We start from the raw sequence: 27,572 nt of genomic DNA, 5'->3' as shown, positions 1-27,572 counted from the left end.
CATTTCATGCGGCTTTCACTTGACTGATGGAGGGGAAAAAGCACCACAAACTGCCAGATATCTCAGAAATCGTCTCTCAGTCTGGATTCTCATTTATCCTGTCACATTACCGTAAAATACGACCTTCCGCTCACATTTTCACTTTGCTGTTCCTCCCAAAATACACGAACCGCTCCACTCGCAGCAGCCATGCACTGAACTTATTAAATATCTTCTCAGGTTTGACCTTCAGAGGCGCATCCTCTTCACGACACCGAATTTCTCGTTTCTGAGCTTTTATGACTTTTACTAGTCTTATTCGAGCATCACTTTTTGCTTCAGTGCGGCTACTTTCTTTTTTTAAATGTCATTAAAGCTGCAATTTATCTGACACATTTTCTGCGTGAATTGTTTCTAATTCTGCTTGTACTTTGCAAAATGTTAGTTTTTTGTACAACGATGTGGTTTATTTTAATTTCTTCAGTTTTGTTGCTGTGTTCTGAAATGTGTTCCGAGATTTATTTTTTCTGTTTTAGTCATTTTATGTGGATTCATTGTTTCTGTCTTTTGTTTTTCATGTTTTATTTAATTTTTCGCATATCTTATTATTTGCTGTGTCTTCTGGATTATGGTTCAGTTTTGCACCTCGGTGCCACCTGACTGCGGCTCTGTGAGTCATCCCACCCACATATCCAGCTGTTCCCCGCTCATGTAACGGTTTTATTCCTAACTTTTTGCCATGCAGGGCTCATGTATGTGCGCTCTGGAGGAAACGTGCATCACCTCTCCCATCTGCTGGTTGCTCTCGCTGCGCATGTGCAGTGTGGCTCTCCATCATTTCCAATATTCCAGTGTAGGAGAACCAGCAGAGGCAGAGAACTAATGGGTAGGCTTCTTTTTCTTATTTTATTTTAACCTCAGAAACGTTCTGGTACTTATCTGTTTCACTCTTTCAGCACCTATACGCATCCGCTGGAATGTCCGGTTAAGAACGGATAGTTTGCAGTTTGATTTGACGCAGACAGAAACGTTAGTGCCTGAAAAGCGTCTCCCTCTTCTTCTTCGCTGTTCCTCTGCAAACGCAACGGGCTTGCACGGCTGTAGCTAGTATGCTAAGCTAACCTGTGCTAACTCGGCCTGGCCCTTGCCTGGCCCTTGCCTGGCCCCTTGGCTCGAAACCTAACACAGGCCTTGCTACAATTTACGTCGACAATTAAAAGTCGGAATTTGGCCTGTGGGTCCTCAACGTGCGCTAACCCGGTTACGTTTCTCCAATTGAATGCTCATAGGTTATTAGCGTTACCGAGCTTACCGTCTAATTCATTTTCGTTACAACAAGCTAGTAGGCTAGCTCAGTAACGGTAGCTAGACAGCTGACGCTAGTTATGCTAACCCTCAGCTAGTTCAGATGCTGTGTCCAATGCATCAAAAAGCAGTCAGACAGGACTGATTCCGCTTGTTGACACGGTGTTTTTTGACGTGAAAGCCCACCGAACATGGAGTTTGGGCTCTATGTCTCACCTTACCACAAACGAAGCTATCATAAACGCTTAACGGCTGTTGCTAAAATGCTATTAAAGCAACATTTGGCACAGTTGATGGGTAGCCTGGCTAATGTTCACCAAGCTAATTGGCTATTATCTTACATTTAAGCACTTTTGTTTGTTTTGGTAATGTCTGCAAGCGCTTGTCGTGTTCTCCAGCGTTGGGTTAAAGTCTTGTCATCAAGCCAATTTGTATAGCTGTCAACTTTGAAGGCTGCTGCAGGACAGTTTGGCCAATTTGCCCTTAATGCTTGCTTTAGCCAACTCTATGGGGGTTACAGCTAAATGTGAATGCTATGCTTGTAATTAGGGGATTTCACCTGGACAGCTATTTAAATTGAGTTTGTTTGAATGTTGTGGATGAGTCCGAGAAGATCAGCACAGCTTGCTTTTTTAGTGTTGCAGGTTGTGCCCTATTATTTGTCATCAGAACCAGGTTTAAACCCACCAAACAGCAGATGCTTTGTACAGCAGTGCTACTTCATTCTACAACTATTGACAGGTCCTGCTTTGCATTAAAAGCAGTATGTGAAATATGCAGGTCTTCATTCAGTTAGAAATTCACCCAGGGATGCTGAAGACATTGTCTGGGGCATTCACGATTATATGTGTGGCCTGAACTACCCAGTCGACCTTATATCCTGAATGTTACATGATACAGCTACCTAAGTCTGAGATGTAGCTTCACCATCCCCATCCTCCTATTTTACAATCTTTTTGACAAATCAAATCAAACGGCTAATGTTGTTTCTGGCATTGGAATTGATCCATTCTATCTTTTAAGACATATCTGTCTACTTTGTGCGAGTTTTAACAGTATTCAGTGTGTCCACACAGTAACAAGGGTGTTCGTTCACGGTTCACATCTCTGTCCCTTTCAAGAACTAAGAACAAAGAAAATTTTTCCTTTTTTTTTTCCCTCACATTGAAGATAAATCCCCAAAATATCATCACCTGATAGGCATCCCCTCAGAGGTGCTAATCCGCGTTGCCGCCTCATAAATTCTGAAACCTGTCTACCAAAACGCAAACATGCAGTCAACGTATGCCTCCGCAGCAAAAATGTATTAATAAATGCTGCCTTAACCTTCTAAAAGTAAAGCATTTTCTCACAAAATCTGCCCCCTGAAAACTTGAGGGCTTCCAGAAAAATGCGAGTCATCCATGCCCACCAAATCCTTTATGTGCCTTCCCCTGTAACGGATAGAAACATCAGATTAAGACCAACTGGTGGCTTTACCTTTGCCCCGATTTGCAAGAATATTTGAGTGGAAACACATATATCTTAATGGGTGAAAATCACCCGAGATAATGCCGACTTCTTCTTGTTATCTGCCTGCATCTTAACACAGACCAGCATGGTGCGTTTTAACCGTGGCCTTAAATTACATTGAGACAGGTCTGCTGTGAGGCACTAGGGTTCAACTAAGTTTTATCTGTGTCTTTTTAAAGATACGCTGGACTGTGATTGTGCTCACTAGATTTTACAGACCCCAAAACAGCTCACCCCATTACTGTTATCTCTTCTAATTGCCTTTATTCATTTGGCACTCACCGAAGACTCATGTCACCCACTCTGCACAAGGCTTCCTGCCATCGTCCCAAAAAACGCACGCAAGTTTAACTGGTGATTGTAAATTAAAATGTAAAATTTACTACGGCCCTCGCGCTGGCAATTTATTGTCCTGTTCTTTTGTGGTCACCATGAAGGGATTTTGTTCTGACCTTAATCGCAGGTGAAGGTTGACCGCGGCTTGCAGAAGAAAAAGGTTTCTTGTTCTCTTAATGAGTCAAGACTGTGTCAGTCAAATTCAGTACCAGATATTAAGCACTAATGCTTACTAAGATATGTTAAACGCTGTTTGGGTGTATTGCATTACCAATAAAAATGGTTAAACTCTCTAAATATCTCCTTACAGATTACACTGGAATTAAAACCATGTTATGAAATACACACAAGCAACTTTGTCTGATTCTACTCTTTGAAATGTGGACATAGAGATAGATGGCTTTGATTTGCATGAACTGTCATCCTTAATGGACCACAGATTTAGTTACTTGAGCATCCTCAGCCGTGGCTCGGTCGACATTTTGATGTGATTTCTCATCCAAAACATTCTTTTATTTCCTTTCGAGATCGCATTGCTGTTAGGCTCCAGCGACCTTTTTCTGCAATAACATTTTTCTGCAACTGGATTGAATTCAGTTTGTATAGTGTTCCCATCACATGCAGGCCAGCCTGGTGCCAAAAACGTGTACTTTTCCCTCAACCGATCTGTTTCCATTGGTGCTGCATCTTTTTGTTGGTGTTACATGAGACTGGCAGCTATGTCACATTTTGGGTTGTTTTCAGAGGTGTCAGATTCACCTTCCTAGATGGCCCAAAACATACAACTCTCACTATTTCTGCAGTCTTGTCTGGGATCACAGGCATCAGTGACTCTGCACTGATGTTGTCAGGCTTCACATTACCCCCCTTGTCTTTTAATAAGGGGATTTTTCCTCAGCATTGTTTCGTAGCGATGCAGTAAAAACGACAGTAGCACACACGGGGCAAAATTAGAGGAGGATGGACCTTTTTACTTTTTGGGTTAATTTCAGGATCCCCTTTTATGTTAATGTCTCAGATAAATTCTGGGCTAAATCCCTTTTGTCTTTCTTTTCATCCAGCAAAAGCAATTGCTGGTGTGATCAGATAATTTTTAATAGCTGCACTGCAATGACAGGTGTAACCTGACTTATTTATTAAGCTGCTGTTGCTCATTCACACTGACCACACAGAGGCAGCTTTACGCTGTCTCATTGCATGCTTTCATCTTGCTTGTTGGCTTTGCAGAATTGGCATACAGAGCTGCATGTTCTGCCGTACACGGACTCATCTCTCTGACTATCTTTGCAGCAACATTGCCCCCACAATCCAACTTTGGAGTTTTTTTCACCAAAGCGGTTGTAGTGCTGGTTTGAAGTCAGAGCCCAACTTAGAGCCAGTTGTTTCTGTTACAACCGCCAAAGCACTGGCTCGTTCCTGGACCAGGGTTAGGGTTGGTGTAGCTGCTTAATTCAGGAGACAACAAAAAACTGTGCTTCCAGCAGCAGAAAAACACAAGTTTATTTATACCCTCAATCTCCTATTGTTAAATGTTTTGACGTTACTATTTGTGTCTGCAGCTTAATTTTTAAACTGTTTGCAGGCACATTTAATACATTGTTGGGTGTTCCAAAGACACGCAACAATGTGTGAAGCTTTTAACCCTTCAAATTTATAATTTATAAATGTATAAACCCCTCCGGAAACGTGCATAGATTCCATTTATCGTTGTTCGTAAACATCGTTTAATGTTAGAAAGCGTTAACACCACCCCAACTGTCGTTTAAAACGCCTTTAATGAATGAGACTGGTTATATTAAGACATCTATTTGCTGGAAAAATGAGACAAACTCTGTGAACGTAAACATGTGAGAAGAGCTGTTTGAATTGATGGAATGATGTGACTCTGTTGTGGGTATTTGCCTGTGGGAAACCAAACCATTCCTTTGCTAGAACAATCTTAGAACTGGTCAACACCAGTCTCGAACCAGCACTGGAGCAGCTCTGGTCGAAAAAAGGTGCATTTGCTCGACCAGAACAACTGTAATCCTGTCTAAAAATCACCATCGATGTGAAGTCGAAGCAGCAGCGTAAGCAAACGATCTTATTATCCTGCTGTTTAATGCTTTGTTATCACCAGTTGCAGCATCCACAACTGCACTTCTCCGCGAATTTGTAAACCTTGCTTGCAGCTGTATTTATAAAGATTGGAGATTTATGATGCCAGTCGACATTTCTAAATCTTACTTCGTACAGCGTTTAGATGTTACGTGCATTATGTCATCAGACATTTAATTGTGCTTTGGTTACGCCTCAGTGAGAGGCAAAAAGATGGCTGGCTCAATTGCAGCAGGCTTTTTGAGTGGGAACACACCTGAAAAAAACAGCTAAAATGGGGAAGAGCTATTGGGCGAGCGATTATACAGATAGACACAGAAAGAAGTTCAGAGTTTTCTCTTTTGCAGGCTTCCAAAAAGCAAATTAAGAGGCTCAACATTTTTGTGGCAGTTTAGTCAGCGAGTCCTCATCGTGTTGGCAGAACCGCGGTAAGATCGCTTCATCCCGCTTAATGTGCATTCGACTTTGCTGTCCAGTTGAGGGAAATACTGCTGTGTTTCGCTTTGTTTTGTTCCCGACATCCGCTCCGGTCTGTTGCTTCCGCTATAGGCGGAAACTTCGGCAAAAAACAATGGCGTAAGCGTTAGTTCCAAGTCTCTGCGTGGTGAAACATAATTCTCCTCCTGTCCCAAACAAAAAATTGCTAGCTCTTATGTTTAAAATAAATGAATAAATAAAATAGTCGACTGTGTGCGCCCTCGTTGGTAATATAATCATAAATGTATCGTACTACTTACTATCTGAAATCCCAAACAAAACTAAGCTAGCAGCAGCAAACACAGGGGAGTTTTGTGGGTTTTTTTGGGAAATTCTAAATAATTTTAGCCTTTGATAACATATTTTCCACCAGTATATCAAATACTATGTAACCTGACCTAACTGAAATGTGGCTGTTTTTGTTGTTGCGAAATTTGTTTGTTTCACATATTTTTCTGTATCTTCTGTCAAACGTTGAAATGGGTCTGAAATTGTTCCTGGACCCAGTGACCCATGAAGGCAACATGTCGGCTCACGATTATTGCGTTACGTTTTCAGAACTGCCGTTCATCTTTGATCGGATTGTTTTCGGTGTTTGTCTCCTCATTCCGCACCTTAATATCATTTGCTTTGAATTTGTTATTCACTGTGAGAGCCCAAGTGTGTCAGACGCTGAGTTCCAATCTGTGCGTGTGCGCACCAATAGAGGAATTGATAAAATCATCGGGTATGATTCCAAATTTTTGGAATTTTTGGATCTGATTCTCTATTAACTTTTCTCATCTCTTATATCTTGTCCGTTTAACTGCAGTGTTTTTGAATTTCTAGAAAAAGATCTCTTGGTCTGTTTTTAATATTAGCACACATCAGCAAATTAGATTTACACTCTCGGTGACTTAGGATTGTAAAGTTATCTTCAGATGTGTTGAAATGAAGTTTATTTTTGATATTTTGACAGATGGCTCAATCACGCTCCTAACCCTCCTTTTAAATTTTGATCCCCAGCTTCACAAATCTATGATTTTGCCATGGTATGAATCCAGCATGCAGTTTTCATCACAGAAGTGTAGATCATACAAAAACTTTTCGTAGGAGCTGACGTACAACCAGAAAGTCAGTCGGGGTGTTTTGTCACCTTACTTTCACTGATTTATCCCTCTTTGAAGTGCAACCAGGCATCCAGACTTCTACATGTGTATGACTTTGAGTTTTCCCACAGTAGAATTGCGGTGCATGTAAACATCGGGGAAACCTGATTTCTTGCTGCATATTTATAGTCCATCGTGCGCAAATTCTTTGGTAGGTTGCAAGGATCCCTGTTGAAACAAATGGCCTTTAATTGAAGAAGATGTAGATTTTTTAAACTCCCAATTCCACGACTCGTGGCGGCAGCAATGTTGAATATTTTGACGCTCCGGTGGGCTAGTTTAGATCGATTAGTAACATGGGTGCATGCCTTAATGAATCCTAGATTAGATAGATACTTGACTGGTGATTTTAAGTTTGCAGGGAAAAAGAGACAAACCGATGGGTGAAGATAAACTTATCTCCTTGGAATGTAGTCCTTCACAGTAATTCAGAGTACTGTCACTGATATGTGCAAAGGCTGACACTTTGTTCAAAAATAGATATCTGAACCATAAGCTGTATTTGAACTGCAGAAACTTTTGCCAGGAACTTTGGTCTTCAAGGGGGTTCTTTCCTTGACCTTTTCTCCATCAACGACGGAAACCAGAGGCTGAAATTTCGGTGGAGATATTCTCCACATAAAAGATGGCCACTGGTTGGGAAGTAGAACTTGTGGGATTAGCTGGACCCTTCTGTGTGAAGTTTACTGTGCTGAATATTTCTGAACGGTTGAGCATTTACAGTGTTTTCTTTCCACCGTTCCGTCATCTCACGTTTGATATCCAAAATAGCTTGTCAAATCTGCTGTGTCGTACCACATACCACAACAAACATAACATTCATACTCAGTCATTCATGCAGTTCCAGTCAGCTGAGGAGACGGCATGCACAGCGAGCAGCTCCAGCTGAGTGAGCTTGTGAATAAATGAGGAGAGGGAACATTGATCATATCAACAAAGCAATGAATCAAGGGAATCAAACTTTATTGTCTGGTTGTTTCAAAGCAGTGACTTTCTCAGGTGCAGGTATGGACACTGTGTCATAAAAATATGTGACATCAACAGATTTTGAGTTGATCCAGCTGAAGTACATTTTAAAGCAAAAAACGCAAGAAAAGTTTGTGAATCCTAAAATGATGCTCCTCTGAGTCGTTTTGAAGTGCACTGACTTTAGTTATGTGCATTCCGAGGCTTTAATGTGTGCACTGTAGCGCTCAGGGGCTGATAAACCTCACTTCAGAACCTTGGTTTCTAACCCAGTACCGCACCAGTTTGCTAAATGATTGTTTGACATTTTAGTGGGCTTTTGATGGCCTCTTTGCGGCCTCTACAGCATGACACCAAATTAATCTGTACGGCGGTACATGTGCACGGGAGACATGTCCAGTTGTTTTTATGACATCGGAGTTGCATCCCGCGATTCTAGAGGGAGCCAAAGAGCAAAAAAAAGAAAGTAAAAATTCTCAAATGTTTCTTCAATGACCTTAGGATCGATAACGATAACGGATTAATTTGCGTGCCAATTATAAAAAGTGCAGTGTTAACATTAACTTCGACCTCAAATTACTCCCCCTTCTCTCTGCATCTTCATGTTTTGTTTTCCTGTTGCAATAAAAAAAAAAAAAAGATATAATCCCAAATAGAAACATTTGTAGCAGCCGTAGACATCCTCAAACAGCAATATTGCACTAACGATTTGTTGGAAAGATAATAGCTTATTTTTTTTATTTGACATGAACAACAACAGCAATTAGGTTCTCCCTTTGCCAAAAAGAAGAGCTGTGGGAAATTATATTTTAATGATATGGTGTTTTCCTTGATAGGTTGCCACAGACCTCTCCTGAGACGATGACTCGACTGTTGCTGCTGTGTCTTTCCTGATTAAACAGCCTACATTTAACTACCGTCTCATTTTTACTCTGCCACGGTTTGCACTGTCGGTGGTGGAGTCGCTGGGTTTGGCCTCAGCAGCTCATAGACGACTTATGAGTCAGCAGCACCAGCGGCTGAGAGGCAGGAGGCTTTGTATTGAGCTCCATCATTCTCGGACTTATGAGCTCTGAATGGCATCCAACAGTATTTGAACTCGGTGCTTTGAAAGAGGCAGAAAACTACATATTTTGCAGCATGAAATTCAAATGAATATCTGTTTGTTCTCTTTCACGAGTCACATCTTGATTTTTGCCTCAACACCACAGATTTATCCTATATTTGAAATCACAATGCAATAAACTCCCCTCTTTATTTCCCCAAACCCATTTATTTCCATGTACATTTCTCTCCCTGTTTGTATGTTTCTGTGTGCATTTCTGCTTCATTTTGTGAGCGTGTTGGGCTGTCTTACTGTCACAGGCTCAACTTCTCACATTTTTGTTGATCATCAGAATACAGAGATCATGTTTTACAAAATGGCACCAAAAACCTGAAGTATCAATACAGTACTTCCTGTCAGACAGCTACAATTAGCCTGTTTACTCAACAGACTGTGACTGTTTAGCTCTTCTTTACGTGATGTAACGGAGCTAAAGTCCCAAGGTGATGCAATATGCCATCATTTGCATATGATGATACAGCTGAATTCCCCAAAAGCTTAAATGTATATTTAAAAAATGTAGTAATCTGTAAAGTAGCTGCAATTATTTTGTAAATCCATTTGATGGCCAACACTGCTGCTAGCACCTTTAGCCACCCCACTTCCGGTTTCAGTTGCTATGTTGTGAGACGAGCCACCGTTGATACACTTTGAAAGGCGGCTTCCCGCTCTTTTGCATGCTGCAGCACAAGTTCATTTTGGAATAGTAACATGCGATAGATCTGTAAAAAGAAAAACATAAATTAAATTGCTTTGGGGGCGAGAAAATGGGGACTTAATAGTAGATTATTTCATCTATGGAACATAATGTCAATTTGTTCATAAAAAAAATCCATTGTCATAACAATTAAAGCAATAAGGTTAAACAATATGCTTAGTTAAATACAGGAGTATTGAATAAATGATTTGGGATCTTACAAAGTTCTGTGTCTCCAAATGAATACACACACTGAAGCTTTTAACCACTGAAATTCTGACTGCTCACTGGTGGGTTGTCAGCTGTCTTCTACAGAACTTGACTGTGTTCGATCGATAAATCGATACTCTGACAATAATCGATACAAAATGATACAGAAGGATCAAATTAAATAATTATTTACAACAGTGTGTGTGCAATTTATGCCCTCGTAATTGAGAGAAAACCAAAAAAGGCACACCATTGTGACTTGGAAATATTGCCCCAAGTTTATGCTGCACCTCTTTTCAAAAGAAATGAGACTGCCCCAAATTAATTACAGTATGATGATGTTATATCAGCAGTTGGAATAAGAATGCAAAGATGTTCTCCATGCTAAGTGCAAGGATAATTATTTTGCCAAATTCACTGCAAGTAGTAGTATTCCAGTATCATTTAAAAGCCTACTGAGTTATAGTGGGCGCATATGCAACAAACCATTGGAAAACTGGAAATAAAGTGTTTCATGATATGATAACAGTGCATACAGCAGTAAACAATAGTCCAAGTCTTATTGACAAGGGTCCCGTCAATCAAGTTTTGGAAAACTTGTTAACCCCAAAAGTAGTTTTCTCAGTACATACCCGCTGATTGCTGTAGCATCATCATGGAGCCAGCCTCTGTGCCTGATACTTCACGTATTCGTCTTTAAAAGTCCGGTTTGCTTATTAGCATTCTCGGATTTGTTGGCACTCTGACAAATACATATTTCACTGCTGTGTGCTGCACCTGTATGTGGTGCCGTCCACTTGGGATCAGACCACCTGGGACTTTGCAGATCAGGCTCTTCTTGCTGGTTAGCATGAACAGATGTCTTGCTAGCAGACGGCGTTAGCTAGCTCGACACCAAACACATCTGTTATCCCTGAATCTATTGATTTTCCCACATGCTTGTCAGCTACACCAGGCTGATATATGTTGCGGTTCTGACCTGATGTCATATTGAGCTTGTTGGAAGAAAAATTTCAGGTATTTCAGGTAACATTTGGTCAGGGATTGATACGATCGCTGTCTTTGCAGTTCACTGTGACTCAGATGTTATCCCTGATAAAAATCCCACATTAAAGGGAATTATGTCAGCGTTTTTGCCAAAACCAGCTTTTGATGGTTTAAACCTATTCATTGATTCAAGTGTTTTTTTTTAAATGCTAAAATAATGATTTTTACAGTTGTTTTGGTCTTCTTTTGAAATTTCCATGTTTCTTTTAAGTTATTATTAAGGTTGACTGTTGCCTACATAAGTGCATACGTTTTCCCACATTGATTTGACATCGTTTTTAAAAGAATGCAAATAGCTGCTTGGATTTAATACTTTTTTTTTCTCTCTTCTGCCCTCACAGGAACCATGGGAATACCACTACCCAACTGTGTTTGGGCACCAATATGTTGAACACGCTCTACGTATTTGATTGAGGGACTGTTTTCTGGCTGGTGAAAGACTAATGGTTTCAAATTATTGAGAAAGGAACTTCGTAAAAGCAGCGCGTACATCCCATCCCACACCCCCATCCCATCCCTTTCAGCTGGCATCTTCCTGAGTTGGATGGCTCCGAACGGCAGGATACAATAATGGAAGTCCACGTGCCATTCAACACCGTAGCCATGAAGCAGCTCAAAGGGTAGGGTCTGCTGTGAGCTCGCCTCACCCTACCCGCCCAATACCCCTTTTGCTCCAACAGAGAGCAGAGTCCCACATTGTAGCATAATCTTGCAGCCACCCCCTCCCCCCTTTCGTCCTCAACCCTCCCACCACCACCTCCACCACGACTTTTGGAATATGACGTGCATTGCAAAGACACTGGTTGATGTCTGATATATATACCTCTGTGGTGTCGAGCGCAAAACCAGTGGAGCAATGAATGGCGGAAAGGACTGTGAGGCGGGAGATGAGAGGCAGGCCGTTCCTGTCCAGGTCCCCATAGGCTGGCAGCGCAAGGCGGAGCACAGCGGAGGGGTCCTGTATGTAAGGTAAGAAGATCTCATTAAACCATCACAGGTTAGAGTGCAAATACCTGTGATTTGGCTGAAAATCGTAATCTGGTCACCAACTTCATGTTTTTACACAGAAAGTAGCATGTTTGAATGGGTTTCTTTTTCTTAAAGAAGCAGATTTAATCTTCTCTTTTTACGCTCACAGCAAACAGAACTAAAGTTACCTCCAGTAAGAACCCCTGCCTCCCAGGAGACATACTTTGAGCTGCCATAACGTGAAGCAATGGTGTTGCACACATAATCTTTCCTTGCTGTTTCTGAATATCATGACTTTCTGACACGATTAGGCCACTTAATTATTTTCTCACTGGACTGTGGAAGTCACAGACTGAGGGTGAGCTGCCTGTTGTCTCAGTTTTTTATTTATTTTTTTGTCAGCAAGTTGTTCCTTTTTAGTTTCAGAGCCTTATGGCCAGTAAACGTGCGTCTCTGTAAAGGAAAAGGGAAACTGTTCCCACTCCAGCAGCTCCCACCTTCAACCCTTCATAGAAATTTAACGTCTGCACCTGCATGCGCTGTTCTTGTTCCCGTCACTGCTGATTGGAGCCGGTTTATTCCGGTCACTACTGCAGAGTCATTTGACACAAGACTTGATGCTGATTAAACAGTCAGATGTTGGTGGGGTTTTTTCATCAGTTTAAAGAGGGCTGCACACATGTTAGACCTCAGGACCAGGTTCGCCGAACACGGTTTCACCGATTTATTCCGGTCATGTCAAAAACACGCTATTGTTTCTGCCTTAATCGGAGTGTGATTATGTTAAGAAAAGGAAGCTGTGTAATTTATACACAAGAATAAGCAGGTGACTTGCTTAAAAGGCCGAATGATGAACAACTTCCTAACATGTTCCTCAGTATGAGTGGAAAAAACTGGTGAAACATAGATTAGTCCAGCTTTTGCTAAAGGTTTATGTGTAACTTATGTCCCAGGACTGTCAGCATGCTAGTAAGCATGTTGGAAGCCCATAGACCTGTGATCACCTGCCCCAATAATAGAGTCAGACTACTGCAAAATATATGTTAATCAATAACCTGACCTGCAACTGGAATTGCAGCTTATGAATCCCATGCATTACGTATTAATTACGTTAACATTTCCAATTCAGCAGTTCAACTTTAATCAAATTCTATTCCTTTTTACTCTGCACTACAGTAGTCTTTCTATATTCAGCAGCTGTGGGATGTGCAGCCAGATGCAGCAGCAACACAGACTGCCCTGGAAGGATGGGTTTCTGTTATCTGAATCCTTTCTGCACATTAACTTCAACCATTTTGCAGTTATTAACCGTGTGGTGCCACAAAGGGAGACGAGTTTTCTCAACAGAGATGGCATTTTTGTGACGAAGCAAACGGTAAACGTCTGTTTTTTTGGTGTGAGTGCCCAACAGGTTTGTTTACTGTCCACACACACGGTCAGAGGCGCTTTAATTGATTGGCTCTGCAGGAGATGAACAGAAATACGGTGGCTTTACGATGACACTGCTTGCTGTGTTGAGTCATGCTTGTTTCCCCGGATGCTCTAGTGAGGCTGCAGTGCGTTTGACATCTATGAGCTGCAAAAATCTCTTGAACATATTGTGCTTTGGGAGGGGGGGGGGCCCTTGGTAGCACTGCAGTGAGCAGTCTATTGACGCAAGTTAACTGCAAGCGCACGTGTTTGCACAGTTTGTAGATACAGGCCTTTCAAGTCCTTTAAGGGACCAGTCATTCATGAACAAAATCTACTCAGCTGGTGCCACAGGGACAGACTAATGAGTTGGATCCTTTACCGGTCGCCATGTCATGTAGGCTGGAAGCTCGTGTCCTCCCTGGCTCACGTATTTACCAGCCACAATGAACTATAGCAGTTGGCTAGTGTGGAGTTTATTTTGGGTGTTGGAAAGAATCCTGTCTTCTTCTGTGACCGTGGCCTGATACTGTCACAGCACACTTGTATTTGCTGATGTTTTATTACATTTGCAGTGTGCATTTCACTTCAGGGTTCAGCAGCTGTGGACTCTCAGTAGATATCCTCTTAGCGGCTGTGACTGATGAATCACTCACTGGGTGCTTTGTTAACGAGCCAGTGTTTATGTTTGATCATAACTTCCTGGGGTTTATACCGTTGTTCATCCATTGGTGGCAGGTGAGGTGTTTTACTTCAGGTATTTTTTAGGGTTTTTCCCCACCCTTTTGGACACAGAGTCCTGTTATTTAATTTTTTTTTTTCTCTCTTGGGTAATAAAAAAGATCTGCTACAACCGTGACCTCCTGATCACAATTCTGATAATTAGATTAAAATAATGCAAATTTTCTTCAAGTCTAGTACAGGAGAAAATAACCGTATCCCCTTGTTATTTCCAATTCTAAAATAGATTAATAAACAAGTTTAAATATGCAGATGATTTCATACTTTAGAGAGTGTTTGGTGAACTTAACAATCTGCCTGCGTAAACAATGGAAGGGATTATAAACCTCCTTCATAAAGGTAATTCGTACAGATGTTGGTTTTTTCCCAGACAGCTGTGTCCAGAATTTGGAGGAAGTACAAACGAAATGGGAAGGTCATAAAAGGGAAATATGCACGTTGACCAGGGGAAAACATCGAAGTGTCCGAACAGAAAACTCTGAACAACTATGCTTTAATGGAAGAATAAATGGGATGAAACAGGAGTCGATGTTTGTGACTGAACTGTAAGAAAGTGGATGAAGGAAATTAGATTTGCATCCATAACATCCTCACATGAACCACCACTAACACCAAAACATAGGAAAACAAGGTTATAGTGGGCTAAAGTGAAGCAGCCATAGACTGGATGCTTGGATGGAAGTGATATTCTTATTCTAGTACTTTTTACAGTTTTACAGGATTTTACTGTTTGCTTTCAATGTTAATATTTCTGCAAATGTATCGGAACGTTTCAGTATGTAACGGTTCTCTTTCTTAATCTGAATTGGAAACAAATCTGACGGGAGAGAAATTGACCTTGACTTTTATTCAAGTAGCTCAACCTTTGAGTCTTGATAATATCCATCAAACATCACAAATAAGGATTTTTTTTGCTGTGGAACTTTGCCAGCCTCTGCCTCACTTTGTTGCTGTCTGTGTGCAGTCCCAGTGGCTCGGTGCTGTCCAGCTTGGAGCAGGTGAAGACCTACCTGCTGGCAGACGGAACCTGCAAATGCGGCCTGGAGTGCCCACTCATCCTCCACAAGGTAACGTTGCTCTACTTGCTCATTCAAAACACAGTGGCCACGCAGAGACTTTCCATTTGCAGCAAAGCGCCAGAAGATCAGCTTATTTAAGATTGAAGTAGAAATGATTTAAGTCCTGAATATAAAATGTGTCTATACAAACATTCGAGCTAATCGGATGCACCTGGATGATTAGGAATGATCAAATATTCACTTCAGGATGTTTTAAGAAGATTGATTTCAATCATTAAACTGCTACAGTTTGGTTTATTTTATCCCTGCTCTGAAAATACAGACTGACATAGTCCCCAATGTTCACTTTCAACCCAATATTTGAGTAAAGCAGAAAGAATCATTCAGTTCTCACAAAAATGTTGTTGTTAACCACCCAGCCAAACATAAATGGTTAAGACAGACTTCAGGTCTCCTGCTCTTCGACAATGAGGACATGTCTGCAGACTAAATTTGAACACAGCTTGGTTCAAAATGAATCCACAGAGCGACCACTCGTTCTGAAACTTGAGTTCTCTCGTTAGGTGTGCTGCCGTCAAACCGCCAAGATGCGCCGCACACATGGCTGTTGCTGGTGCGGGGCTAATGCATCTATTAGGTCTATTTATAACAATTAAATGTTAACGGTGGGTTGGCTTTTGCTCCCTGTGTCAAAGCTTTGTGATTTTGAAAAGTCCCAACACCACAATTCAGTAACATGCTTCTTGGTCTTTGAGCAGATTTTAATTAGTTTCGTTCTAACCCCATAATTGATATTAAGTGGTTAGAATGAAATGCTATTCAACTGTTTATTGTCCAGTTTAATAGTTACGAATATTAAAGCAGATGGGGATGTTAGCAAAGAAAATGACTCTTGCTACAGGTCATGCAGTACATTTTCATGCACAGTTGAGTCGAGCCATGGTTACAGCTTGACTTGGCCATTTGATTGGTTTACGGTCTTTGTCCTCATGTGCAAGCACAGGAGGAGAATCGATTTATTGATCGATTTATCACCGTATCCATGACTATAGGTAGTGATACGCTCCCCTTTCAGCTTGTTAGTCAAGGGCTTTTTCCATCTGATCTGATAACCGGCAGACCAAACCAGACCTTTCCAGTAACAGATTTGTACTCTGTGTACAAAGTCCCAGGTGGTCAGTGTACTCTGTGTACTTAAAAAAAAAAAAATACAGTTTTGGTTAGACTAACACAATATTTAGCTCCTTTTTTTTTTTTTTTTCATGAAATGATGTAAACCTATTGAGTAAATCAAATAAATGAAAGACTCTTAGCGTTAGGATATGACACGCCCTATATTTGTGGCCTAAGCCAGGACGATGGATAAGAGGAAAAAGGGAGCAATAAAGATGTGTGTGACAAGGTATTGTAAATGTGATGGTTTTTTTCCTTTTGTGTTTTTTTTTTGTCTTTTCGGCATCAAAAATTCACCCTTGTCAGCTTTAAAAGGGCATTAAAGACCTTGTAGTTCTTCCTCGTATGGAGGTTGTTCAATTTCTTTCACTCTGAATGCGCAAAGATTCGTTTTTGTGGTGCAAACATGTTTGAGAAATATCCAGCGAAAGCTGCCCAGCAGAATGATCCACTGCTTCATTCCATATGCTCAGGATACATGACATAAATTCAAGCTGGCCGCTTCACAGATCTCTGAGGGACCACACCACAAATAGTGGGGTTTTTAGAGGTGTCCACTGTGTTATATTTATATGCTTCTTTAGGCTGAATGTTACCCCAACACCCGTGTCTGTTGGGCAGACAATTATCCGGCTGATTTAGTCTTTTCTAGGGATTTGTTTATAGCTTAGTTTATGAGGTTATGTTAAGCCGATGCAAACCTCAGAAAACTTCCCTCCATTCCTTTATGGACGCCTCAAATTGATCTTTAGGTCTTAAGGTGCTTAGAGGATTTTGTGTTTGGATGTTTATCCGTAACTTGGCCGATATACTTTACAGTCTGTGCCGCTAAGACTGCCCCAAGAGATGAGTGTGAGGGAAATGCAGTGTGCTGGTGGACCTGGCTGTAAATTACATAATATTCAAGGATAGTCACATGGTACCTCAAGCAGCCATATCATCCTTATCCTGGACCCAGTTCATCTGTAAACAGTCATCTGATTAGTTGTACACTGTGGTAATAAGCTTACTGTTATCTTTGAATTCCTGACCACAGGTTATCTTAGTTTTTTTCCTGAATTAATTGCAGTTGTTCCAGAACCAATGTATACTCCTCAGAATGTCAAAAAGAAGTAGATAACTTTCAGATGTATGTATCCTTATTGAATTATTAATTTTCAACAAAGAGTTTTGACTTTTGTTAGTGATGAGAAAGAAGTTTGGTGGTTTGGACCTTATTTTACTTTGCACTTTTTCTTAATGCAGTGTTTCTTTTCTTGTTCAAACTATGTGAATAAATTAGACCTAAAGATATGGCAGGGTTTCTTTTTTTTTAGCATCACATGTATGCATTTACAGTTGCTCGAATCACTTTGATCTTTTTCCTCAGGTGTTCAACTTCGACCCTGGGGCAGCCGTCAAGCAGAGGACAGCGGAGGATGTGAAGGCAGATGAAGATGTGACCAAACTCTGCATTCACAAGAGGAAGCTTTTGGCCGTGGCCACACTGCACAAGAGCATGGAGACACACACACCTCTGTCACTGACCAGTCCAGGAGGAGGTAAGAGCACATGAAAATGCTAAATCCACTCGGATGAAACTAAAAGCAAATTTATTTGATGGCAGCTGTCGGTCAAATAGACTTTAAGGATTGGTAGAGCAGCTGCTGATGCTACTGTTTGTTTAGCAACTAGCTAGTGTGGATGGTAATTAAGTATGAATTACCAGCCAGTTTGGTTGTAAATCTCTTGAATGTTGATAGTTTTAATTGACAATATGCAGACTTATGAAGTTGTCCAGTCTTTGTTCCGAGTCATACAAAAGTGAGATTACTTTATGCATTTAATTTGGAAAATGTTTTTTTCATCAAACACCTTGTTATGGTTCAGAGCTTGTGACTTGACTATCAAATATTATTTCCAAGGTGTTGGTATTGATTTAATTTTTTGTCTACCCTCAGGTACACCATCTGTAGTTGCTGTGCATTCCACAACTCAACGAGCAATAAGGACTAAACCCCACGATGGCCTGCCCAATGCTGTTGGCCCCGACTGCAAAAATCCGTTCAAGATGATGATGGTGGCTGGACAACAACAGCAAAGGTTGTATCCACCTCAGGAGGTGGGTGGAGCCCAACAGCCGGAGCTGTACTCTGGATACTCCAGGGGGCAGAGGCTGGGTGGTGGGGAACCTGGTCCAAAATCCCCATATCGGGCTGGATATGGAGGCATGTTGAGCCCACCTCCCTCCAGCACTAAACTTTATGGAGATGGCGCTCATTCTCCCGGTGCAGACACTCTGGGTAGCCCTGAGGGCTTTCCAAGGACCAACCCTTGTGGGTTTCCTGGAGCCGGTAGTCCCGGTTCAGCCGCCATCCATGGGAACACGAGGACACCTCTTTCCCCACCCAGTGTAATGCTCCATGGCTCTCCTGCAGGACAGCCATCCTGTGCCATGACAGGAAGGACTAGCACGCCGCTCTCCCCAACGGCCACTGCCAAAAGCCCTGTCATGAACATGAACATACCACGGGGGAACTTTCCCCCTGGTATGGATATGCCTCGTACAGCATTTCACCATAAAACGCAGCCTCCTGGGCATCCCGTACCCCCGTCTCCATCCATACCGCCACCCTGTGCTCTTCAGAAAAGGCAGTTGACTTATGAAAAGGACCCATTAGGCATCCTAGACCCTATCCCCAGCAAGCCAGTCAGCCAGCCCCCTACCAATGCCCCAAACCCTTCCAACTTCCAGCCTAATATCCACTCTCAGGTACCAATGATGAATGTAAACATACCCCCTCCTGCAATTGTTCCCTTGCCAAGCAACTTACCTTTACCCACAGTGAAGCCTGGGCCTGTGGGACACGGTGGGCATGTGCAAAGGACTCAACAGTGTGGTCCAGCCTCCTCCATGTCGCCCTCCCCTGTCACATCCCCTGTCCACATGACTGGGCCTGTGCTTGGGAGGATGGAGGCCTCCCCTCATCGTTCACGCTCATCCTCCACCTCATCTGACCATGGAAACTTTGCTATGCCCTCTGGGCACCAGGCCCCTTGTGGCACCATGAAGGTTCCTCCTCGCTCTCCCAGGTCAGCTATGGGATCTCCCAGACCAGCCATGCCCTCAAGCCCCTCCACCAACAAAAATGACCCACTCCATCAGTACAAAGACTCCCAGCTGCTGCCGGGAATGGTAACCTCAGTTGTCACCCATCAGCACAGCAATCCCATGTATTCACCCACCTCTTCGTCAGCATCGTCATCCTCTCTGGCAACCTCTAGCGCTTCCCAGAAGGGCCACCCAGGACTCCTTGGGATGCCCCTCAACCAGATCCTCAACCAACAGAATGCCGCTTCCTTCCCAGCCAGCAGTCTCCTCTCAGCTGCAGCCAAAGCACAGCTAGCAAATCAAAACAAACTCAGCGCTACGGGCAACAGCACTGCTGGCATGGCTGGTGGTGGTGTTGGTATGTCAGGCATGGGGGCAGGTGGCGGAAGTAATGGAGGGGGTGGTGGGCATCCTGGCTCTATGAGCGGCCCTCGAAGCATGGAGGGACACAGCACTTTAAACCCCATGCTCCCACCAAACTCCACCATGCTGCTTAACACTCCTGAAGGTCAGAGCGGTCGGGCAGCTCTTAGAGACAAACTCATGGCCCAGCAGAGGGATCCCACCCGGAAACGAAAACAGTCATCTGGCAGTGCTGTAAACCACGACAATGGTAACAGCATGGCTTACAGTATGCTTAACAAACCAGGCATGGGGGCTCTCCACATGCTTGGCCCTAGTGCCACTGAACAGCTTCGAAAAGTGGGCCGAATTGGAAACTTACACCCGAACACCTCAATGGCTCAGCTTCTCCAGTCTATGAGCTGCCAGAGCTCCCACAACATCGCCGGGAACAGCCATCGTCCAGGCCTTAGCCCAGGGTCCGGCTCTCAAGGAACAGCACAGCTTCACTACAGCGACAGCGCGGGCATGGTCACTGGATGCCCTCAGAACGTCCTAGTCCAGCAAAGGCTGCGGGGTCCAGGCGATCCCATGCAGCACTGCCAGAACATGGATGCTTCTGGGGGCCATCTGGTCTCCCGTCCAGGCCAGTTTCCTGACATGATGGCTCAGATGCAGGTCTCCTCCATGAGTAACTGTGGGCCTATGGGACCAGGCGGTGGACCAGTGGGACCCGATGGCATGCCTCTGGTACGCCCCAACACTAACCCCCCACCGCTGTCCCATCCCGGCCCTCACCCATCACAGCTTCACAGTATGGGGCGGACTAACATGGTTCTGCCACATGGAGGTGGTGATGGAAGCTGTAACCAGACAGTCTCAGATACAGGTGAGACACCAGCTTTAGATCACGTGAGCTCCGTTTTTGTAGCTTTATGCAGACAGGACTGGAAAATGCTATCATTTAAATCATAAATGTGACTTATCTTAACATTTAATACAGCATTGGTTTAATGACTGCAGCTGTCATTTTCTAATGAATTTCACAGTGTTGATTTCCATTATACATGCCGTTATATTGGCTTGTTTTCATTGATTCGCCACCATGAACATGCTCTGTGGAGTATCCAGCAGCACATGTGAAACATTTCACAGTGAAGCCCTAATGTGTTAGATTTAATTAATTTGGTGAAATTTAATTATCGTTTCTAATTGCATTGATGACACATTTGACATTCAGGTTTAAAGGCCTAGATAAATCCTGTTAGTTTTCTAAAATGAACATGACAGATTGCAGCCATGTTCTTTTCATGTTATTGGCTATTATAATTTAGTTGAAAAGGAAGTCGACAAAATATATAACGCTCAAAACGTTATATTATGAAAGGTGAGATATAAACTAGATAACTGCAGTTTGTTCCTGACTACCCTCTAGCTTCAGGGTGCAGATGATGCCCTACGCAGTAAATAAGTGCATACACCCTCCCCTCTCTCCCTCTTTTTTGTGATAAGCCACTGCCGTGATGAAGATGTGGTTTCTATGGTTATGAGTGAACTAAAAACCAAAGGATTTAGGCGATAGGCCCCGAGCCTAAACAGTCGGGACTCTTCTTGTATCTCTGAGCTAATGAGCAGGCCCCTCATCTTTGGAAGCTCAGCTAATTGTCAGTCAGCCAGTGTTTCTCTTTGTTTTATTTGTATTCGAGCATCAGTCAATGGTGCAAGAAGATGGAAATGGGATCCGCATCACGCTTTAAGGGAAGCAGCCCAGATAGGGAGCTCTAAAGAGCTTCTCCCAGCAAGCTGGTCGCTATAGTAACGATAGACCCTGAATAGAGACCAGAGTGAAGCCTTTGATGAGGGTTTTAGGCCTGTGTGTGTTTGTGCATGTCTGTTACTACTTGTGCATTACAGTCTGTGTGCTTCTGTTTTTTTTTTTTGTTTTGTGTGTGAATATGAATGACTTGGTGTGTGACTTTATGAATTTGGATATGTGTGTACATTCACATTAGTTTGATTGTTCTATAGCCACTGAAAAGACCCAGATCTTGTATCTTTTCTTTTTCCCCTGCCTGCTGTAGATCTGAATGCAATTTATGTATTCATTTTGCATCCATGTGTCCTCATATGGTTTATAATGGAGATATCAGCAAGGTCTGCCGCGGGCCACCTGTTCTTATCACCAGGTCGCCTGTTATTCAGTATTTCTCCCACATCGAGTCATTGAAATTCAGCTGGTCTTGTGAAGGCCAGGAGGCAGAGTCTGATGTTTGTCGTCAGTCGGAAGAAGAAGAAACTGTTGCGTATTTCAAATTAAGATTTTTACAATTTTGATGTCCTCGTGATGATGTCGGAAGCAGATGTTTGAATCAGCTTATTTACAAATTATGATTAAATTTCATCGGTCTTAAGAGATGCTTGAAGTACTGGGATGAAATATTGTGAATATCCAAAATGATGCTGGATTATTACTGTATGAACATGCAGTCGAGCCTTTCTGACTCAACACCGTAAGGATCAATCAATCAGGTTTACGCGGCTATTTTTTACTATCGTATTTTTCTGCTTTTTGAATGACTTACTTTGAAGTCTTGGTCATTGTTGACATGCTTACAGGGTACACGACCCCGTGTTCTGTTGTGCATTTTTGACAACTGGTGTTTATCATGGAAATGCCGAGCAGTCTCCTTCATAATGCCTCCCAGTCTTAAAGATATCTCGCTCTCCTCAATAGTCATTTTCACACTTGTGGCCCGGAGGCTTTGCATTTGAGACATGTACATGTCTGGGTTCTCAGATATTTTTGTGTGAAAACAGAGTTTTCATTGTAACCTGTCACTTTTTCTTTTTTTTTTTTTTTTAAATAAGGTTCATTCATTCCATACAGTCATTTTTTTTCTCGCTGAAATACATTGAAAATACGTCCTCTGGACCCTGCTGAGTCGACACCAACTTGCAGTCCTCTTCTCCTTTTTTTTTTTTTTTTGATTTCCATTTCATTTGTAATGTGTGACAAATGTTTGGGTCTGCAGAAGTGTGCCCACATGTGCACATCTTTGGGCCCATGATAGCAGGGCAGGTGATACAAGCAACACTGTTCTGCAGAGCTTGAAAAGCTGAAGGAAACAAATGGTCCTACCACAGGTGACCTCTCCTTCCATGGTTGCAAAAGCACCCAAATGCTCATCGGATGAGAAATATTTTGGCTCTAAGCAGCAGATGTCATGCTTTGGAAGATTTTTTTCCCTTTTCTTTGGGTGATGTGTTAAAGATCTTCAGAGCAGTGAAAAGTCTTTGAAAGTGGCCTAGTCAGTGGCGTCTTAGCTTTAGCCTCTAACCATCTGTTTCTATACAGCTCGAGAGCTTTGAACCCCCATCCCTCTTGCTCTCTCTCTCTCTCTCTTTCTCTCTCTCTCACACACACACACACACACACACTCTTGCCATCAACAAATACTCCAAAGTTCATTGTAAACCCCCGTAGACCCCCTGCCACACAGCTGACCGCCGCCCCCATCCCCCAGCAGTCTAAAATCACTCCACCCGACCCTCCTAAACACCCCCCCCTCATCCACCCACCCAGCTCCCCCAACAAGCTTCCTGGCAGCGGACAGCACCACCAATCATCACTCGGTTCCCATGGCAACCTCCCCCGGCAACAGCCGTCACTATATCATAGCAGTAGCGGAGGATGTTGGGAGGAAGGGGGAGGGGGTTGGCCGAGTCGTGGCTCTTAGCGTTTGAGAGGAGAGACGGGGGTAGAAAGAAAAGAGGGGGGGGGGGGGGGTGAGAGAGAGAGAGAACACACACAGCTGCCCTTCAGCTACGTAGCATCGCACCAGCTGCTCCAGTCACCACTCATCCACACACACACACACACACACACCCACAAAACAACGATAGGCCTCTGAGATTTTGTATTTGCTTCGGCTTTGTCTGCATAACATTGCTGCTGGGCTGTCTCTTCATTCATTGATACATCTGTGGCCTTGATGTATTATATTCATGTTCTGTCCTTGGATGCTTTGCTAACAAGTCTGGCCATACTGTTCATCTGGCAGCTTGTCCATCTGTTAGTTTTGGGCAACAGATTGTTAATGTGGAACTTTTTTCTTTTATTGTAAGTCCATGTCAAGCATTTTCTCAACAGCTTTGCCATTGATTTTTCTGGTGGAAGTTTCGAAAAAGCACAAATTCCATTGAAGTGCTGTGTACAGAACACAGGAAAAAAAAGACCAAATAGAAAAGATACTCAAGTGTGACATTTATACTAGAGTTTCCAATAGTCTGCTTACTTTGGTCGTCTGTTGCCTGCAAAAAACCTGAATTTAAATCCATTAGAAAATGCAGATCTCACTGATTCATCTGTTTTTGTAGTGTACATTGATGTGCTGTCATGTTAAGCTGGGAAAAAACCTCAAATAATTAACAATTAAAGCATAGTTATTTAGCCAAGAAAGTCATTGGTTTCAGTATTCATTTGTTTTGATGATTTTCCTCCATGGCTCAAACTTACCCCATCCGACTTTCTTCCTGCTTTTGGCGTCAGTAACTTCAAATCACATCGGCACAATTTTGGGGTTAATTTTTAATTGTTTTTCAGGAAACCCCTCATCTATGGGCTGTGGTATGGGCGCCCTACAGCAACACATCAACGCCGGTGGAGGCCCGATATACCAGCAGGTCCACCAGGGCATGCAGCAAGTGATCTCCTCGCACCCAGCCTACCAGGGGCAGCAGCACTTCTCAGACAACCCTCCCTACACAGACAGCAGCAGCAGCGCCAACGCCAGCTCCATGGCCTGCCTCTATCAGAGCTACCAGGTGGACTGAAGAGTTGCATTTTGATGTTGGCAGCGTGTTAGATTGTTTTCTCCTTTAATAAATAAGTTGTTAAATGGATATTTTTGTCCACAGCAGGGGGTGTTGCCGCACACACAGTTTGGGGAGGAACAGCAGCCCCAAGGTGAGGGGCATCCAGCAGCTGGTTCTGACAGGGGTCCAGGTAGAGGCCCAGAGGTGGTGGATGCCATCTACAGAGCTGTGGTGGACGCCGCCAGCAAGGGCATGCATGTTACCATCACCACCACGGTGAGCGGCACCACACAGGCGAGTCCGGTGCCTGCTCTCAGTGCCATGAGTGCCTTTACTGCTTCCATTGGGGAACCTGTCAACCTGCCCCAAGCAGTTAGCGCAGTCCTGCATGGGCACCAGGAAGGCGAGGTGTTACCCCAGCAAGCCAGACCAAGGCAGGTGAGGCCGGGACGGGGTCAGAAGGTTATGGATCCAGGGAAGAGCACTCCAGACGGCCCTGAGACAAATGGCTACTTCCGTTCCCCTGGGCGTGGAACTCCTAGAGGACAGTGGGATGGGGAGACGCAGCACGGGGGAGGCTTCGACACTCACAGCAACAACAGCGCCTGGGGTGGCGAGGAGTTTCTGGAGTGCTCTACCCAAGTAAGAAGTAGTCCCTGCATAGAAAGACCTGCCAGTCTGGCACCTGCCCCACCTTGTCCCACCGAGGGGTCCAATGACCACAGCCTGGTCATGGGCCACGATAAGGTCTATCTCGATGATGGCTATCGGTTCAACAACTGCAGCCGGACACCTGCTAACTACAAGGAACGTCTGGAGCAGACGGTGGAGCGTTGCGCCCACATCAATGGCACCACTCCACACTTTACCACCCGGGGTTACGGAGAAGTCCTGGGCCCCCCACGGCAGGAGCTGACGGGGGACGACCAGTCGCCCAGTTCCTCTACGAGCCTCGAGGGACCCCTGGCCACAGCCAAAGACTATAGCCACTACAATGGCCACTTCAACGGTATGGCGCCCAGCCCCTCAGACACAAAGAGCCTGAGCAGCGAGGAGGATCTGCGGCAGCCAGACTCTCCCTCGTCAGAGCTACTTCACTACCGGTCTAGGACCTTCAACATGGGAGAACTGGTCTGGGGCCAGCTGAAGGGCTTCCCACCCTGGCCTGCCAAGCTGGCCGGGGACGAACAAGTGCACAACGCTGCTATGCAGCTGCGAGAGCAGGCCAAGGTGAGATGCCCATCTAGTGTGTGACCACCTGTCACCATTTTACCAGCCAAATTGAATTTTCAGCCTGAATAAGACCGAAGTGACCGATTATTAGAACAAAGTTAGCTGTGAGCAGAGTTCTTTTTGAGACCACATTTTAATTTATTTCAACACTTTTTTTCTCTTCTTGTCTTGGCATATAGCAAACTTTTTTCTGTCTGAAAAAAGCAGTTTGTTCGTCAGTTCAGGTGATAAAATAGCTTGTTTTTTAAACTGTAACGGAGTTTATGCAAGATTGAAAATGTAAAGATTGGAGGGAAACTACTTTTGTTTTGGTCCACTGGCCATAGTGGCAGACGGATCCCAAAACGCTCCAAATCAGAACTGCGGAACAGAAAAGGTTGTTCGCGGGCACAGATTAGCTCTGGATGTACTCAGACGTTTCTCTCATCTCCCTGCAGGTAGAGCCAGAGAAGCTAAAAACACTAACTCACGACTTGGAGGCGCTTGACCGAGCCGCCAAAAGGGGCCTGAAGTAAGAAACTTGTCACATTGGATCTTCAAAAATAAATATTGCTGATTTGATATTTGCACATTCCAACTTGAGACTGAAGTTTTTCTGTAGCTCGTATCGTTGCCTTAATTGACACTTATGCTGTTCTTTGTTGCTGTTTGTCTAGGGTAGCATTGACACCTAGTGGTTAAAGATGGTGTCCTGCAAAAAGCGTGTGAATCCCTGCCTGGTTGCATCAGCTTAAATGTAAATGATGTAAAATGTAAATGTTGTCCAACAGACCGGGGAAACTGAATAATCACTTGGAAGCTGCTATCCACGAGGCCATGAGCGAACTTGATAAGATGTCGGGCACAGTGAGTATTGTCTGATTTTCTTTAAAGAAGAAAAAAATGGGTTTACCCTCCCGTCCAGCTGTCGTCATCGTGCTTGTGTTCGTTATCAGATCCCGTCAATGGATCGGCAGGTGAAGCTCCCCAAGCCCAAAAGGAGGAAGATATCCAGATAACATTGAATGTGTCTGCCCAAGAACGTCCTCAAAGCCTTCGGAGACTTCATCCGCTCAGCCATGATGCGATCTGAGCTCTTTACCAGGTGCTACACGTGGACTTTCAGTGGTACATCGTATGTTCCATGATATCAACTTGACTTTTGACTGACCACAGAAAGGTGCTGGGAATTCCAATCACCCAATACAGTTTTAACTGTAGAGAAAACAACAGGAAGAAGGAAAAGAAGAAGAAGAAAAACGACATCAAAAACGGTTGCAATTTGTCTACAGCTCACTGAATTAACTATTTTTTTCTAGTATAAGATAGTAAAATAAACACACAAAAAAAAAAGCTACAAGCATTACCTTACATATTTAAGAAAAATAGACAGTCCAAATATTTCTGATACATTTTCAATATGTATATAGATAATCCTGAAATTTCATGCTATTAAGAATTGTATGTAAATATTGTACATTGTCATGTACAAGCGTACCTAATGCACATTTTATCTTTTATTGTACAAAAACAAAGCAGAAGAAGTGTACCAATGTCTTGGTTTCTATTCAGAAGTGCGGCTGCGTTCCGGCCGCACGCATAGGATAAATAAGAATACAGCCTAAAGCTTTTATATGACGAACTGTAAGTCGTGCTGTTTTTCTGTTCTTTTCTTTGCTTTGTGAGGGGAACAGCAGTGGAAAGGCATGAGTATTTGAGTTTCTCACTATTACAATAAGTCACTTCACGCCAGTTAAGTGTTCCGTTTGTACCGGGGGGGTGAAAACGACATAAAAAACCAGAATGAACTTTACCAGCAGGAAGTGTTCAGATGTTTCCCAGAGCGGGGCGGGAAGTGATCGGCGGCCGGGCGATTGTTGTTGAAAGTTTTGGGAGTTTTTCCACTAATTGCATTTTTTTT

At 43.3% G+C, this 27,572-nt stretch overlaps 1 protein-coding gene across 2 annotated transcripts; it reads left to right on the top strand.

The window, feature by feature from the left end:
- The first annotated feature begins 789 nt into the window (after positions 1-789).
- mbd5 (methyl-CpG binding domain protein 5) lies at positions 790-27,572 on the top strand. Of its 2 annotated transcripts, none has more exons than XM_072382681.1 (10): positions 790-865; positions 11,221-11,848; positions 14,964-15,066; positions 17,561-17,732; positions 18,132-20,513; positions 24,228-24,448; positions 24,545-25,669; positions 26,110-26,183; positions 26,443-26,518; positions 26,608-27,572. In XM_072382681.1, exons 2-10 carry the CDS (start codon positions 11,736-11,738, stop codon positions 26,668-26,670), a joined length of 4,329 nt encoding a protein of 1,442 aa, XP_072238782.1. In that variant the 5' UTR covers positions 790-865; positions 11,221-11,735; the 3' UTR covers positions 26,671-27,572. The 2 variants fall into 2 exon arrangements, with proteins under 2 accessions (XP_072238782.1, XP_072238703.1); XM_072382602.1 differs by having other exon boundaries at positions 24,542-25,669.

Source organism: Leuresthes tenuis, unplaced genomic scaffold (genome assembly GCF_036924035.1).
Source record: "Leuresthes tenuis unplaced genomic scaffold, fLeuTen1.0.hap1 SCAF_1, whole genome shotgun sequence".
In the NCBI taxonomy this organism is placed as follows: domain Eukaryota; kingdom Metazoa; phylum Chordata; class Actinopteri; order Atheriniformes; family Atherinopsidae; genus Leuresthes; species Leuresthes tenuis.
Note: the sequence above shows the minus strand (reverse complement) of the source record. Positions and strands in the feature narration are given on the sequence as shown.